At 42.5% G+C, this 18077-nt stretch overlaps 1 protein-coding gene across 1 annotated transcript; it reads right to left on the bottom strand.

Annotated features, from left to right (window-relative positions):
- Nucleotides 1-7275: 7275 nt before the first annotated feature.
- Nucleotides 7276-12837, bottom strand: LOC101163200 (CD82 antigen). The gene is made up of 8 exons (XM_004078421.4): nucleotides 12602-12837; nucleotides 11279-11357; nucleotides 10586-10698; nucleotides 9802-9876; nucleotides 9363-9461; nucleotides 9078-9275; nucleotides 7746-7829; nucleotides 7276-7680 (listed from the first exon to the last, which is right to left on the bottom strand). The coding sequence occupies exons 1-8, from the start codon at nucleotides 12776-12778 to the stop codon at nucleotides 7420-7422; spliced, it is 1086 nt and encodes a 361-aa protein (XP_004078469.2). The 5' UTR covers nucleotides 12779-12837; the 3' UTR covers nucleotides 7276-7419.
- Between the last annotated feature and the right edge of the window lie 5240 nt (nucleotides 12838-18077).

Genomic DNA, 18077 nt, shown 5'->3' with positions numbered 1-18077 from the left:
TTTCTTTTTTATCATTATTATTTTTTTAACTTGTCCTGTCCATCAGCTGGGCAGACAGATGAGAGCTGAGGGCCTCTTGTGTTGGACATATTTTACCTTAACAAGAGGGGTTATTCATCTTCATACAAACCAGAGGTATGTCTGAATAAACCCCTTTTGTAATTGAGGCCAAACTTTATTCATTTCAATCATACTTGAAAATCTTTGGTGTTGGACCGGACGGAGAAGGAAAGAAGGGAAGAAGAGAGAGGGATGTTAGAGAGGGGGGGTAGGAGGGTGATAATAGGGGGGGGGGGGTAAAACCATGAAGCAGCATAAAGCAACAAGTTTCTGGATGTTTATCATTACGGTACGGTTCAGATGTAATACAAGTCTATAGGGGCGGGGCCTGTCCAAACACACACTCAAATGTTATCAACACACCTGTTGGCTGCAAAGATTTCAACATGTCAACATGTACACAATACCGATATCGTTCACACATGCATAGTTATGCATTTAAACCAACTAGTGTGAAATATTTCATTCAATCACACAAACTATTAGTGCAAAGGTGAGCTAACACCTGTGCTCAGGTGAGTGTTTATGCTCTTCTAAAATGGATGGAGGACTGTAAAAAGAAGGAGGGAGAGTGTCCATTTTTAAAGTCTTTGGTATGACTCGACCTGGGTTTGAACTTATGACCTTTCAATCACAGGACGGACACGCTGACCACAAGGCCACGTACCAGAACCTGGTGGAGTACCAGAAGCATGTTGAGGCGCTGGATCAACTCCCACGCAGAGACTCTCTGGTGGAAGCTGCTGTCATTAACCAGGACCTGCTGCAGCACCTGGTGAGTCCCTGCATGCTGAGCGGAGCGGGAGCCGGTTCTGGTGGCGTCCAGTTCAGGGATCTTCTCCTGCATGTAGTGGGAGCTCTATGGAGAGAAATTAGACCCAGTCGGATTTGTGCGTGCGTAATTCTCAATTTGTGCGTAAATTAGGATTTGTGTATGCATATTCTTGCTTTGTGCGTGCGTAAATTAGGATTTGTGCGTGATTTGTTACTCACATAATACGTTTTGTGTATAAGTTAAAAAAAACATAAAATGAAAAAAATACAAAATGCAATTTACGTTTGCACAAATTAAGGTTACAACAGCTTGAAACTACTTACACACACACATCTTTAAAAAACACGCACGAATCCCTTGTTACGCACACACGAAGCCAAAGTTACGCACGGATCTACCATGAGACTGTTTTCACTTCTCACAAATTCGTCCGTAAGTGCTGCGTTTAAATACCAGTGAAATGCTCGGTCATTAGAATTTTCCTATCAGCCTTCCCTTCCAAACGTATCCAGACAATGACTCAATCAATACATGAAGACAGTAGATGTTAGTGTTGAACATAGAGGCTACTTACTTCGGGGCGCTGACCACCGAGATGGGCCGCCATTCTTCCCGTGACTCTCAAAGCCTTTGATTTTTCCGGAAGAAAAAAAACAGTGCCCCCTACTGGTCGTTCCTGTTACGCGTTTTGTATCAATTCGGTGTCTCTGAGAATAATATACTTTTAATATATATATTAGCCTTTAAAAGTGAACGTCATATTCTCAGATAATAATTTTTATTTTCCTTTAAAGTTTTTTTAAGCCCTGCTACACCCACTGAAGGAAATACGTTTAGAAGGGAAGGCTGATAGGAAAATTCTAATGACCGAGCATTCCACTGGTATTTAAACGCAGCACTTACGGACGAATTTGTGAGACGTGAAAACAGTCTCACGGTAGATCCGTGCGTAACTTTGGCTTCGTGTGTGCGTAACAAGGGATTTGTGCGTGTTTTTAAAGATGTTTGTGTGTAAGTAGTTTCAAGCTGTTGTAATCTTAATTTGTGCAAACGTAAATTGCATTTTGTATTTTTTTCATTTTATGTTTTTTTTAACTTATACACAAAAAGTATTATGTGAGTAACAAATCACGCACAAATCCTAATTTACGCACGCACAAAGCAAGAATATGCATACATTCAAGAATTACGCACGCACAAATCCGACTGAGTCTAATTTCTCTCCATAGAGCTTTCACCAAAAGCTCAGTTTTCCTCAAAGAATCCCCCCTTTATAGCTTTGTTTTGATGCTTCTGGACTGAATTATAATTTAGAAATAGGGGTGTAACGATTCATTTCCGCCATTCCTCTCATAATTTGGACATCTTTGGGTCAAAACAGACCGAGGCCCCAGCGGGGCGGACATCCCTCTGCTGCAGGACGATCAGCTTTGTGAGAACCTCCACGTCATCTGACAGGCGGTGGCAGAGATCAGTCGTGCTGCCGTTGTGTTTAACCAAAGGCTCAAAACAGCGAGCGACTTTTTAAAAGACCTCCACGTTTGTCAAATCCAAAGCCTTTCCAGACATTAGACAGTGTTTTCTTCTGTCTTGTCTGCTGCGCTGGCGTGACATACAGGCAGAGTAAATCCAGTTCCATCTTTGCGTTATCATAAATAAATATCATGTTTCTCATTTGTGTTATTTTCCAAATATTGACATAGTCGATTTATTTTATTTTGAAATGATTTCATAATCGGTTGTTTCCAATAATATCTTACCTCAGACAGATCGATCTGGTCGGATCACAGCAACACAAATCAATTTATGATTTGAAAGGAATGCTGGGAAAGAGTTTGGGTTCTAGCCCCCCCCCCGTTCTGTCATGACGTTTGGACTGAAAGTCTTCTTTGTTTGAAGTCCAGATGAAAGACTCAGCTGCAAATTTTGATGTTAGCAGATTTAAAATGGAATCTAAATTGTAGAGAAACTTTTATTTTTGAGTTTAATACTAAAACATTTAGTCTTTGTTGGCTCGGATGCTTCAGTTTTCTATCTGCACACGACAGAAGTGAGTCTGCAGAGCCAGAGGCGAGTCGTTCAGACAGACGTGCATGCCGCCTCCTGCAGGAGAGGGGGTGTTTCTGACATCACTAATCTGTCGTTGTGACGCTCCACTCTCTATTCTGGTCGTTTTATTGCAGGTCCGAGAAATTTTTAGCATGTCTAAGACTGAACTTGCCACCTTTGATCCATAATTATCTGATTTTTTATGGAGGGGTTTTTCAGAAATGTGCAAGTTTTAAAGCTTCTTAATGTTCAAGTTCCTGATACGTTCAAAGCTCTTGTGTCAGAACGTCACCTTTGCTTTTTTCTGCTCAGAAGAAACTTAACAGACCTAAAGTAACTCTGTCCTCTCCTGCAGTGCATTATGGGTACCTGATCCTCCTGTCCCTGTTGGGGACCATCTTGGTGGCTGGAAGGTCAATCAGGAAGCGTAATGCTGAAATGCAGAGCGTCATTGAGAACCTGCTGGAGGCGCTGAGCAAATACAGCAGCGACATTTCAAACGACGTGAGACTCTTGTTCCACTCTCACCTCTAAAGTATCCTCCTGCAACCGTCTGAGCTCTGTGAAACACAATCTTCTGGTTTTTCTCATCAGGGCGTGCCTAATATTCCTTGCACGGAGCAGTTTGAAAACTCAGGAAAGGTAAGACGTCAGAAATGACTTCCCATAGTTTCCCATCATCCTCCTAAACTCTCCCCATGAATATTTGGGCTCTATTGACGTTTGAAAGGAGAAATATTTGAGAGTTGCTGCTGTGTGCCTGCAGGAAAAAAAATGGACTTTAATTATCCCACAATGGGGAAATTTGTTCTCCGCATTGACCCCTCCCCTGGGGGAGCAGTGAGCTGTGCTCAGGCACCATTTGGTGGTTCAACCCCCCAATCCAGCCCTTTAATGCTGAGTCTTAAACAGGGAGGCATTGGGTCCCATTTCTTTTTTATCATTATTATTTTTTTAACTTGTCCTGTCCATCAGCTGGGCAGACAGATGAGAGCTGAGGGCCTCTTGTGTTGGACATATTTTACCTTAACAAGAGGGGTTATTCATCTTCATACAAACCAGAGGTATGTCTGAATAAACCCCTTTTGTAATTGAGGCCAAACTTTATTCATTTCAATCATACTTGAAAATCTTTGGTGTTGGACCGGACGGAGAAGGAAAGAAGGGAAGAAGAGAGAGGGATGTTAGAGAGGGGGGGTAGGAGGGTGATAATAGGGGGGGGGGGGTAAAACCATGAAGCAGCATAAAGCAACAAGTTTCTGGATGTTTATCATTACGGTACGGTTCAGATGTAATACAAGTCTATAGGGGCGGGGCCTGTCCAAACACACACTCAAATGTTATCAACACACCTGTTGGCTGCAAAGATTTCAACATGTCAACATGTACACAATACCGATATCGTTCACACATGCATAGTTATGCATTTAAACCAACTAGTGTGAAATATTTCATTCAATCACACAAACTATTAGTGCAAAGGTGAGCTAACACCTGTGCTCAGGTGAGTGTTTATGCTCTTCTAAAATGGATGGAGGACTGTAAAAAGAAGGAGGGAGAGTGTCCATTTTTAAAGTCTTTGGTATGACTCGACCTGGGTTTGAACTTATGACCTTTCAATCACAGGACGGACACGCTGACCACAAGGCCACGTACCAGAACCTGGTGGAGTACCAGAAGCATGTTGAGGCGCTGGATCAACTCCCACGCAGAGACTCTCTGGTGGAAGCTGCTGTCATTAACCAGGACCTGCTGCAGCACCTGGTGAGTCCCTGCATGCTGAGCGGAGCGGGAGCCGGTTCTGGTGGCGTCCAGTTCAGGGATCTTCTCCTGCATGTAGTGGGAGCTCTATGGAGAGAAATTAGACCCAGTCGGATTTGTGCGTGCGTAATTCTCAATTTGTGCGTAAATTAGGATTTGTGTATGCATATTCTTGCTTTGTGCGTGCGTAAATTAGGATTTGTGCGTGATTTGTTACTCACATAATACGTTTTGTGTATAAGTTAAAAAAAACATAAAATGAAAAAAATACAAAATGCAATTTACGTTTGCACAAATTAAGGTTACAACAGCTTGAAACTACTTACACACACACATCTTTAAAAAACACGCACGAATCCCTTGTTACGCACACACGAAGCCAAAGTTACGCACGGATCTACCATGAGACTGTTTTCACTTCTCACAAATTCGTCCGTAAGTGCTGCGTTTAAATACCAGTGAAATGCTCGGTCATTAGAATTTTCCTATCAGCCTTCCCTTCCAAACGTATCCAGACAATGACTCAATCAATACATGAAGACAGTAGATGTTAGTGTTGAACATAGAGGCTACTTACTTCGGGGCGCTGACCACCGAGATGGGCCGCCATTCTTCCCGTGACTCTCAAAGCCTTTGATTTTTCCGGAAGAAAAAAAACAGTGCCCCCTACTGGTCGTTCCTGTTACGCGTTTTGTATCAATTCGGTGTCTCTGAGAATAATATACTTTTAATATATATATTAGCCTTTAAAAGTGAACGTCATATTCTCAGATAATAATTTTTATTTTCCTTTAAAGTTTTTTTAAGCCCTGCTACACCCACTGAAGGAAATACGTTTAGAAGGGAAGGCTGATAGGAAAATTCTAATGACCGAGCATTCCACTGGTATTTAAACGCAGCACTTACGGACGAATTTACGCACGCACAAAGCAAGAATATGCATACATTCAAGAATTACGCACGCACAAATCCGACTGAGTCTAATTTCTCTCCATAGAGCTTTCACCAAAAGCTCAGTTTTCCTCAAAGAATCCCCCCTTTATAGCTTTGTTTTGATGCTTCTGGACTGAATTATAATTTAGAAATAGGGGTGTAACGATTCATTTCCGCCATTCCTCTCATAATTTGGACATCTTTGGGTCAAAACAGACCGAGGCCCCAGCGGGGCGGACATCCCTCTGCTGCAGGACGATCAGCTTTGTGAGAACCTCCACGTCATCTGACAGGCGGTGGCAGAGATCAGTCGTGCTGCCGTTGTGTTTAACCAAAGGCTCAAAACAGCGAGCGACTTTTTAAAAGACCTCCACGTTTGTCAAATCCAAAGCCTTTCCAGACATTAGACAGTGTTTTCTTCTGTCTTGTCTGCTGCGCTGGCGTGACATACAGGCAGAGTAAATCCAGTTCCATCTTTGCGTTATCATAAATAAATATCATGTTTCTCATTTGTGTTATTTTCCAAATATTGACATAGTCGATTTATTTTATTTTGAAATGATTTCATAATCGGTTGTTTCCAATAATATCTTACCTCAGACAGATCGATCTGGTCGGATCACAGCAACACAAATCAATTTATGATTTGAAAGGAATGCTGGGAAAGAGTTTGGGTTCTAGCCCCCCCCCCCCCCCCCCCCCCCCTCCCGCTCTTCGTTTAGCAGGACAGAAGTGACGAGGAGTAAAAAGTAGCTTTCTGATTGGACGGGTTGGACTTTAACTGACAGTTTGTTTGTTTTTTCTTCCTTAAAGAAACAAGACCACGATGCGTCCGTGCAGTTGTCCCCGCCCCTTCCTCCCTCCAACACGGACATGACGTCCATTCTGAGATGGAAACACAACGTCAGCTGTTGGATGAAGCAGGTGGAGGAGCTGAAGAACATGTAAAGCTGCGTCCACCATCCCATGTTTGGGCCCAAAACCATCGTGTTTGTCGCTGTGATGTCAGATATTTATGAGCTCAGAAATGCTGCAGAAATGCAGACGTCGCTGCATGCGGTGCTGGAGAACATGCAGGACGAGTACCCGGTCAGACGAGGAGGTGGGACGTCCTGACGGTGAAGAGTTGAAAAGTCCAACATCCATCTTTGTTCTCTCATGTTGTCTTCTCATGTTCTCAACTGTGTATTAATTTATATTTTGTCCTGTCCTGATGTTTTTATAAATAGTAAATCATTTTAATAAATTATTATGGGACTCTTAAGTGTCTCCGTTTCCCTTTAATGGAATAAAACTCTCCTCCGATTGGTCCATTTCATAGACTGACAGCTGCGGATCACAACTTTTAAATTTATGTAACCCTTGTGCTATCCTATGACCCCCCCACCCTTCCATTGACATGTTATCCCTACCATGACAGGCACTTTAACATTGGGAGTTGGGTCATCTAGACCCACTAGACAGTGCTCTGAACCTTTTTTCTTCAATGATTTGTGATCTTCACTGGTGTCCATGGATTACATGAAATCTTTCCACCTTTATCCACCTTTGTCATGGTAGGGAGAACACGTCAATGGAAGGGGGAGGGGGGGGGTCATAGGATAGCACAAGGGTTATTTTTCCCTCTGAAGTTTTGCAAACAGGTTGGTGAAAAGGCACGGATCCAAAAACAGAATTTATTTCACAAAACAAAGAAGTTTCAGAAAGTTTTCCCTCTAGAATCCTTTAGAGGATAGTTTTAATGTCAGTAAATAAAACTTTTTTAGTTCGTCAAGCAAATTACACTACAAACATATGTCAAAAGAAAAAAAATCATATATATCTATTTTTGCAGTATTTGCTTACTGGTCCCTAAAGGCCCAGGGCCCCGGGGGTTCTGCCCTGTGGACAAAGCGGGCCTGTTGGTTCGGGTTGACATGGTTGGTTTGGTTGAGCTCGGGTTCTTCCCCGTCTGGATGTACATAGGCATAAGTATGCTGTCCGTCGTCTTCAGACTCCGCATCGCTGTCTTGGCTTTCATCAAAAAGTTGGTTGTTTCTCTTTAGAGTCGCTTTCTTCCCAAACATTTGGTACAGAGCCGCTGCCATGGCAACATCAATCATCTGCAAAGAGACGGTCACAGCTGAAGTAAACAGGATGCGATCTGATGAGGACAGTCCGGGCTAACCTGGAGCAGGAGCAGGATGACATCCATGCTGATGATGGTCAGGATGTTCTCCTGCAGCCAGAACGAGAGCTTTCCACTGCAGCTCTGGCAGACACAAAAAAAACACTCGTGATGAACTTCAGAAACAAAACTGAAGGATGACACTGAAGAAAAATCATGGAAGATGGACCATGTCAACACGTGAACACTGACATGTCTTCCTGAAACATCTGGAAAAAAAGAAGCCGATGTAGACTAAAGCTTCAAGTCTTTCAGTTTGTGTGTGAACGTTTCAGTTGTGTTTGGGTCTGAATGTCAGAGACTTTATGTCACAAACACAGAATAATTAAATTAAATATCTGTAACAGTCCCTCGTAGCTCTCATACTTGTGCTGTGCTAAGACTCTGTATCGTGGCAACCCCCGTCCGGGTGCAGCAGGTTTTCGGGTTGTCCCAGTCCTTGGAGGGTTTTAGAGAAGACTTTTGAGGCCACTTGAAGTCAAAGTCAAAATGGACCATACCATTGTCACGTGTGGGGTGTATGGTGAATTATTGGTAGGGCTAATGGAAACTAGACGCACTTATGGCGCACGGGTGATGCTGTTGTACAGCGTCCTTACGCCACACTCTAGTCATTAGTAAGGTGTGAGTACTGGCTCCTTATTGACCGTGCACAAATGTGCACGTGATCCACAAGTACCTGTAAGACGCCCACACAAACTAAACTCTGATTGTTCAATTTCCTCATTTCTAACAGTCAGGCTGCAGCGAGGAGCGCGCACATATCACGTGAACAACACTAACGGGCTCCTTGTGCAGTCTGCAGGGTCCAAACGACCCGCCTGCGTCTGCCCTAAGTACCCCTTCCTTTTACGTGTTGTACATGTGTTCATGACACCCTGTAGCTCGAGGCACAACGGTAGAAAGATTTTTCTCTCCTGAGCGATCTACCACCTGGATATCTCCTGCAGGTCACCTGTGTGTCCCTACAGGTTTGACCAATTGTCACCTGCAGACAGCCCGGATCTACCTGTAAGGGCAGCCGGGACTAAAACCTCAGCGGTGCGTCACATGACCAGCATTTTTGTTCCCGATTCCAGATTCTCTTTAGCTTAACCCTTGTGCTATCTTAGATGACCCACCCCCCTTCCATTGACGTGTTCTCCCTACCATGACAAAGGTGGATAAAGGTGGAAAGATTTCATGTAATCCATGGACACCAGTGAAGATCACAAATCATTGAAGAAAAAAGGTTCAGAGCACTGTCTAGTGGGTCTAGATGACCCAACTCCCAATGTTAACCTGCCTGGGATAGCACAAGGGTTACATGGTCTCATTACAGGACTGAAGTACCTCATTAAAAGCATGGACTCCTTCTCCAACAGATGCTGAATGAAGTTCTGGGTTCTCTGAGCACCAAGACGAGTTAAAAGTGAGATTATATGATGCATAACAGGAACATGGGAGGACGTCCACAGTTGACAGGTTCAACGTCTGTAGGAAGGAGTTTTCCAGCCAGTCGGAGGCTCGTGTCAGACCACAGCAACGTCCCTGTCAATCAATGAGAGCATCCATCAGCAGACATCACGTCTTATGGTGAGCTAAAGAAACCTGTCCATGAGGGGAACAGAAACGTACCGTCTTCTGCATGGCGTCCATCATCCTTTCCTCAATGTCACTGCTGTTTCCATAGTCAGAGATGATCTTATGAACAGTTTCAGTCAAAGCCTGGTTTATCTGATGAAAACACACATCACCGGTTATACACACCACACAACACCAGAGGAGGACCAACGAGCCAAAACCAGGTTGGATCAGAACAGAACTTGATGATGGAGAGACAGGCAGATGAGGTCAAACAGGAATGATCATGTTTGCAGATGATGCTGTGATGTGACAGAATGTTAGAAAAAATGAAAAGGTCACTAAAGAGCAGAGGTGAAGAATCTGCAGGAGGATAAGCCCTGAAAAGAAAAACAGAGAAGGTAAAGACAGATGGACATGCAAGTCAAAGGGCAGCAGGTGAGGTCAATGTTGTGAGGAAATGAAGACGAGGAAGGAGACGGAATAAACTCACCTTGCCCCTGTTGATGAGCAGCAGCAGCATGACGAAGAGCTGACCCAGAACCAGGACGATGAGGAAGCTGCCGTACTGACACACACATCAGAAACTGCAGTTACACGCGCTGTCAGGTCACTTACAGGTCAAAGTTAAAACCCCACCAGTCGTCAAACACGAGTGAAAACTGTTCTCCACATTTGAGCCTGTCCCTGGGGGGCAGTGTGCTCAATCCAACCCATCCCACTATATACTGTGTCAAGCAGGGAGGCTTTGGTAGGATTCGACTGTGGATTTGAACCTGCAACCTACTAGTTTCAGGGTGGACTCTCTACCCCTAGGCCACTGAGCTTTGTCCAGCTCTTTCCCACCCAATCCTAACCTTCACCAGGTGCTGTAGTTCGTCTGAAGACCACTGGAGGCATTTTGCAGAAAGGAGCGATTTTCCATTGATCCGCATGTCTAAAAGTCCAACTGCACACCGAACACAAACGCTTGGACATTTTGGTTTCTGGGGCGCTTTTCATGGTTATTGTTTATGAGAACTCTGACGTGTGAATCTATTCTAAAATCTGCTGTTTTGATTTCATTAGAACTCAAATGTGTGGATTTTCAGAAGCGTCTGTCTGACCCAACATGGTGTCAGACTTGACTTTCCCCGACCCAAATGGCCGTTTCTGGAACATTCCTGTCCAACTTCTGGTCTAATTTTCACCGAGCGGGATCGAGTGGATCATTTCAGAGATCTAGTGTGCATATGTCTGTGCTCTTACTGGACCAACTCTGCCTCGCCGTGACTTACCACCACCAGCATGAATCTGTTCTCGCTGCTTGATCCGATGCATCCAACGAGGCTGACCAAGATCACCACCGCCCCGATCAGGAGGAGCCCCATCGCCACCACCTGCAGTTCATCTGGACACACAAATCAAACGCAGACCAAGCCTGAAAAACGGACGTGAAGCAGAGACCGCACGCCATCGGCTTGTCGGTCAGGTTGTTGTTGGCGATGGTCCATAGCAACCACGCCACGTTCTTCATGACTGGAACTGGTTTCTGGAGATTTCAGTGTCTTCACCTCACACTCAGCTTATGTTTTTACAGTGAGAACCAACTTCCTGTTGTTGTGTTCACGTAAAACCATCATAGCTGTGGACAAACATTCATTTAATGCTATCTGTCTAAGTTGGATCAAACTCAGGCAGGTTCACTGGAAGTCGGCCATTTTTGTTTGAATCCTGAAAACCAGAGTTCTCTGTTGAACTCCAGTTTTATGTTAAGGAACCCAAACCGTCTCTAAGCTCATCGTGGCGCCATGAAGCACCATGACGCCATTCAGACTTCTGTTATCCAGAATGAAAGGACCACGATGGGACAGATGAAGGAGAAGAAAACGATGGGGGACATCACAGTTCATCTCAGTGACTCTGATTCAATTCTTCAGTGTTAGCGTGTCACTCATCTGTGAGCAGAACGTCAATGTGAAGCTTCTCACCAGATGAGAGAACATTCAGGAAGCTTCCTGAGCCGAGCAGAATCCAGATAGCACAGCCGCCAACACTCAGACCCAGAACCTGAGGAGAGAAAATCCCAAAGACGGGGAGATGAAGCTCAGGAGACGGAGAACTACTACAGAAAATGTGGATAATTTAGTTTGCAAAAACAATTTTTTAAAATGTAAAACTGTGTAATACTGTAATTCTTTATTTTTTAAAGACACTATGAACTTTTCTGTCAATCTGACTCCAGGTGGGGATTTTCTGATGATAAATGATGTATTTAGTGTCATCAGGACTGTGGTGTTTGATGGGCAACACCAACATTTTTTTCTGTTGGATGATAGTTATTTATGATTGATTGATCATTCACATGTCCATTTAATAGGGTTGGACCAAATTACTCAAACAATTTGAGTCCCCACGGAGGAAGCTCATTTCAGCCGCTTGGATTCTGGACCTGGTTCTTGGGGTCATGACCCAGAGCTCATGACCATAGGTGAGTTTTGGAACGAAGATAGACCGGTAAATTTTGCTTTTTGGCTCAGCTCTCTCTTCACTCGCCACAAATCCAAAGTAAAAAGTTGATTAGTTTGAGGTTTTAACAATATTTGAAGTCATCATCAACAGGAATACATTATTTATTTGAACCATTAAAATGAATCAATTATGTAAACTCCCTAAGTTTAATAATAACCAACACAGAAGACTGAAGATGTTTGCATGTCAGCATAAATTGCTTGCAGTACCCATTTTTAACTGTAGATGTCAGTCTTTTCCTTATTTTTTTTGACTGATCTTTACTGAAAAAAACAACAAGAATATTGTAATTAAAAACAGCTAAAATAAAAAAAAACTCATTTAAAAAATATAAAGAAATTTATAAATTGTCTTAGACATTAAAACGTATCAAAGCCATCAAACCAAGAAAGAAGAATAAAAGTAACAACGGTGAGTTTTCAGCTGCAGCACCAGTTTTTGTGAAAGAAAACTTGATTTCAGGTCAACAGCTCGTCTAAAATAAGGTTTAATGTTCTAAATGAGAAAATGAAACGGAAGTTTTAAGAACAGGAGTGCTTTCCTTTAAAAATAAACACAAATGTGACGAAAGAAATGTAAAATGAAACAAAACAAAAAGGAAAAGAGCAAAAACCTAAAACTAATAAAAGAACTGGAGCTTTGATAAATAAAGGAGAACATGTAGAAACCTTAGAGCAGAATTCCACACAGAAAAAGAAAAAGCAAAACAAACTTTTCTTCAAACAAAAGCCTCCTCGTCTTCCTCCAGGAATTTCTGGAAGGTTGGCGTGAAGCTTCCTCACCAAGAAGAGCGTGTTCAGGAAGGTGAAGAAGAACTTCAGCAGCTCGATCTTCACCTCCAGCTTCATGGCGTTTGGCTGATGAGGAGGAGCAGCAGATGAAGGACTCGGATGTTCTTCCTCGCAGTCGTGTGTGGAGGTTTTGTGCTCTGTCTCCAGGATCAAAGTCCACTTCCTCATTGTCTTCAAACATTAAACTGATCCCAGCCGTTTCCATGGAAACGACAACAGACGTTACAGCCTACTGTCAACACTTTTGTTGCAATTTTGTGTAATAAACTACAAATGTTTGGTTTTTTAATTTTCCTTTTAGCTGTTAGAACAAATATATAATTTCCCACAATGCACCTGTGAATCTCTAAGTCAGCTGGGAAACAGAAGGAACAAGGAATCTCAGCTGTTTGGGATTTACAGGAAACAACTTCCCTTTAAATGACTTTCTGAACAATGTCTACATGCTTTGCACACACTAAAACTCACAAAACACATAAAAACAAATAAATCACAAAAACGAGAAAGCTCACAAAAACACAAAAAAGAACAAAACACAAAAACAAAAACTTACAAACTGAACTACTGTTCTGAGGAAACACATTAGTCATTTTTAGCATGGCAGGTCACGGACCCTGGGAGGTGAAACTGGTGAACAAACTGATTCGAAGGGAAAAAAGGACACAATGGAAGCTGTGATGGAGTGGAGTTTGAACAAACTGGTGTCCATCATGGATGTCCATCATGAATAATCCTGAGTCTCCATCCTGTTCTTGACGGTCAGCAGGTAAAGGCAGCTTCGCCGTCACACCAACCGCTACAGGAGACCACTCCCACCTGACTCCATCGGACTATGGAACTCAGCATCCTCTTGCCAAACATACACTCACATGTTTTTGTCAGGCATGGCAAGGGAAAAGGGTCATAATTTGTCAGAAAAAGCGGCGTAAAGATCGGTGAAGAAATTGAATACTTTGAAAAAAACTTTCCCCAGTGGACAAATAATACATCTGTCTGTCTGTCTGTCTGTCTGACTGCACCTATATCTGCTCCGCCAGACGGACACACTGACGAGAATATCAGTTCTGTACATTATTTCGTTCTGTTAACTATATTATTTATGAGGAGGAATTGCACAACATGCCAATATTGCAGAACATATTTCACTTTTCTTTTTGCAAATAAGTGTTCATTTGAATTTCTGTTGTAATTTTCGTTTATTTTGTGTGTTTCACTGCTGATCGATCAAACGGGTGTTCGTGTAGGCTGTTAATTGTAAGACTTGCTTTGTGAAATCTTCATGTTATGTATGAGAGGCAGTATTGTCATTTTCACTTTCACGTGTTTCTTCCATCTGCCGACGGTGTCGCCGTTTCTCATTTCACCCGTTTTTGTGCATACGCCTGGGTCAGAGCTTGTGTGAAGGACCGCACATTTTCCCTTCAAGTTTACTTTTTATAAATCTTAATTATTGCGTAGAGAGTGGCGTACGCCTTCTTTTGTGCGTACGCAACGTTTATGAATGAGGCCCCAGAGCACTGTCTAGTGGGTCTAGATGACCCAACTCCCAACGTTAGAGTGCCTAGGATAGAACAAGGGTTAAAAAAAAAAAACAATCACTCTCTGTAAAAAGTTTTGCTTCAATTAATTCATACATTTTATTTAAGATGGATGGATGGATGTAAATATATATAAGTATATAATATAAATATATATATATATAAATAAGATAGGATATAGAAACAATTTAAGATCTATGTATAAAACAACAAGACTTTAAAATTTAAAATAGGCTAAATAAGATAGAGAGAGAGAGAGAGAGAGAGAGAGAGAGAGAGAGAGAGAGAGAGAGAGAGAGAGATAGAGAGATAGAGAGATAGATAGAGAGATAGATGACTTTATTAATCCCACAATGGGGTAATTTCATTTCTGTGGCAGCAACACGACATTCAGAAATAATCTATATAATATAACATCAATAAAGGACATCACAAATGACATTTATATTAGATAATTAAAAATATTACTAAAATTATTATGAAAAATTATTATCAAAAATGAGATTCTTATTAAATAAAGAAATAAATATTAAATATTAAATAAATACAGCTGCAAAAGTGTAAAAAACATGCGGTCTGCAAAACATGTAAACTGTAAAAAAACATTACAAATTTTTTCCAAATACAGAAATAACTAATGAAGTTCACACCAAAAACAAAAACAAACAACTGTTCAGGAACAAAAAACAATTCAAAATTGAAAAACAACAACTATAACAAAAGTAAATGAATTAATGACTAAACAGAAAAACACCCCTGGGACCGTGGAGTGTCACTTTGACACGGTGTTGTACAGTCTGATGGCTGTGGGGAGGAATGACCTGCGGTAGCGCTCCTTCTTACACTGAGGGTGCAACAGTCTTGTGCTGAAGGAGCTGGTCAGCGCCTCTACAGTTTGGTGTAGGGGGTGGGAGGGGTTATCCATGATGGATGTCAGCTTAGCTAACATCCTCCTGTCCGCCACCTCCTCGATGGACTCAAGTGTTCAGCCCAGGATAGAGCCGGCCTTCCTAACCAGTTTGTTAAGCCTCTTCAAGTCTCTGCCTGCACTACCCCCCGCCCATTTAACAATGCATTACTTTTTAATAAATAAAAATGGATGGACGGATGTGTATAAATATATATGTATAAATAAAAGATAGGAGATGGAAACAATATAAGATCAATGTATAAAACAACAAGACTTTATAATGTAAAATAGGCTAAATAATTAAAAGGTAATTCATCGTTAAATGATGTCATAACTAGTGAATGATGTCATCGCTCCCAGAACATAAACCAGTGGACTCTGTTAACGTGAATGATGTCATAATGATGTCATTATGTGATGTCAAATGACATCTGATGACATCATCACATATCATCAGATGTCATTTGACATCACACAATGACATCATTTGAAGTCAGAAGGCTTCCAAGAAAACTCTTGAATACGTGTGATTTCAAGCTTCTAACTGTTCTGAAGAAGCACGTGAACAAAGCTGCACGAGAGCACAAAGATGTCCGGAGAGGCAAAACAGAGTCGGGTCTTCATCAACACCCACTTTAAGACACCGTATCAAACACCAGCAATGTCTGTGAACACAGATTTTCAAAAGGTGAACCCTAAGGTGTCCGTTCAAAAGACTGAACGAGTGGAAAAACGGTCTCCAAAAAAGACAGACGCCAATGTTCCAACCCAGGTCAATAACGGAGAGGTCAAAAAGAAGAAAAAGGTCTTCAATAACGCCAATAAAGTAGTGTATAGTTTCATGTCCACATCTGAGAACAGGAAGTTGCTCAGGACAGCCCCAGAGAGGAGCAATCACTACACTAAAAACAACACTAAACATGTGGAATATTGGACCAAAAAAGAAGTTTATCAGCCTCAGAAGAAAATGGAAACAGAAAGTGACCTCCAAAAACAGATCCAGACATTGAAAGAAAAACTGCAGAGGAAGGAAATGTTTCTGGATCTGGAAGAAAAGAGGAAACGTTCAGCTCAGAGAGACCTGGACCTGTACATCCCAGTACTGGCACAGCTGGAGAGAGAGTTCCAGGTGGAGCATGAACGTGGGCAGCTTTTGGAGAAGGAAATCTGCAAACATAAACAGGTCATTGGTGATTTCCAGAGTCATGAGGTGGAATTTACCAAAGAAGATCAACTTACTCCATCCAAACTCAAGAAAGGACAGAAAATTCAGTGTTTGAATGAGCTCGATGACTTTGGGGAAGTGGAAGATTTAAAGAATCTAAATTCACAACTTGATGAGTTTGTCATCTCCAACCTGGACCTGAAAACCAAGTTGAAGCTGCAGGAAACGGAAACAACAAGGCTTCAAGAGAAAGTAACTGAGCTCACCAAACAACTGAAGGGTTTCAGCTGTGAATAATGGGGTTGTCATGGTTACGGGGGGGGGGGGGGGTAGAGTTGAAATGACTGTAGGTTATTCAGCTGTAAACAACGGGGATGTCATGGTTACGGGGGGTTAGAGATGAAATGACTGTAGGTCATTCAGCTGTAAACAACGGGGTTGTCATGGTTACAACTATTGGTGAGGGTCAAGAAAGGTGTGTACTTTGAAAATACTGAAAATCAGGTCTGCTCAATCCTGGTCCTCTGGATCACTTTTTAGATTATTATAGATGATCAAACACACAAAGACACCGTTATTTTTGCAATTGTGGGGAAAAAACAAAACAGGGAAAAAAAGAAAGACTATGGGGGGGGGCTGAAAAAACAGGGCTGCACGTTGGTTTGTTGGGTCGACTTTGTGTCCTGACAGACCCGTGTCTGTGTGGGTTTTCCCCGAGGGCTTCGGTTCCCCCCACTCATCCAAATTCACTTGTATAGATGGTGTGGACCTTTCAAAGTCCTTAAAACATTATCTGGCCTGATCTTTAGCTTTGGATTCATGAATCACTGATCAGGTACAGATACGTGTCACCACAGTAAACATGGGTTAAATTGAGGAGTTCAGAAGCTAAGCACACAGAGATTTGGGCTCTGAATATATGATTAGTGCTTAAAAAACAGGGCGGCACGTTGGTTTGTTGGGTCGACTGTAGTACCTGACAGACCCGTGTCTGTGTGGGTTTTCTCCGAGGGCTTCGGTTCCCCCCACTTATCCAAATTCACTTGTGTTGACAAACTAAAGTCATCCACAGAGAAAAAGACCAGTCCCTCAAAATGAATGGTAACTAATGAACAGAGGTTGAGCAGGCCTGTGGGTTTCCTCCAAGAACTTCGGGTCTCCCACGCAAATTATTAGTGATTGGCTAACAAACCAAATGTTCCCCTCCCTGAATCACCACCTTATCGTGGTGGAGGGGTTTGAGTGCCTGAATGGACCCCCGGAGCCCGGTTGTTGGGAGCATTTGCCCCGCCCTTGTTAGGGCCAAATGCCCCATCGTGACGCTGTCGCTCCTGGGAGACTTCAGGCAGGACTAAGAGGGATTCAACAGATCCTCAGAGAAGCAGAAACAGCAAAGATCCAGTTTTTCCTAAAAAAAAGTCACCACCAGCTCCAAAGGTTCCTTTCATGTTTGGTCTAAAAATAAAGAGACCGATAATGGTATGCCTGCTTTGGCAGGTTAGGGTTCGATTCCCTACGGTGCTCTGCTAAATATTTGCACTTTTATACATGAAAAGATGAGCATGGCAACCATGAAGCTGGAGAAGAAAAGACCAGACATTTCTACATTTGTGAGAAATTAGTGATTTTGACAGAATGCTCTTTTCTCAGGTTGCACTTTGTTGACGGTCCCTAGGCAGCCGGCTCGCTGCATGTCTGCATTTACTGCTGGAAGAGAAAAATTCTCATGAAAAGGCAGATGAGCTTCATCCAGATGGAGTTGGAGGCCAGCAGGTGGCGCCAGACGAGCCAGAGGGGGGTCCACAGTCAAGTGTAGAAGCAGGAGCAGAGACGAGATACTTGGTCAGGTTAACT

This window comes from Oryzias latipes, chromosome 16 (assembly GCF_002234675.1).
Source record: "Oryzias latipes chromosome 16, ASM223467v1".
Lineage (NCBI taxonomy): Eukaryota > Metazoa > Chordata > Actinopteri > Beloniformes > Adrianichthyidae > Oryzias > Oryzias latipes.
This window is presented reverse-complemented; position numbering and strand designations above follow the sequence as displayed.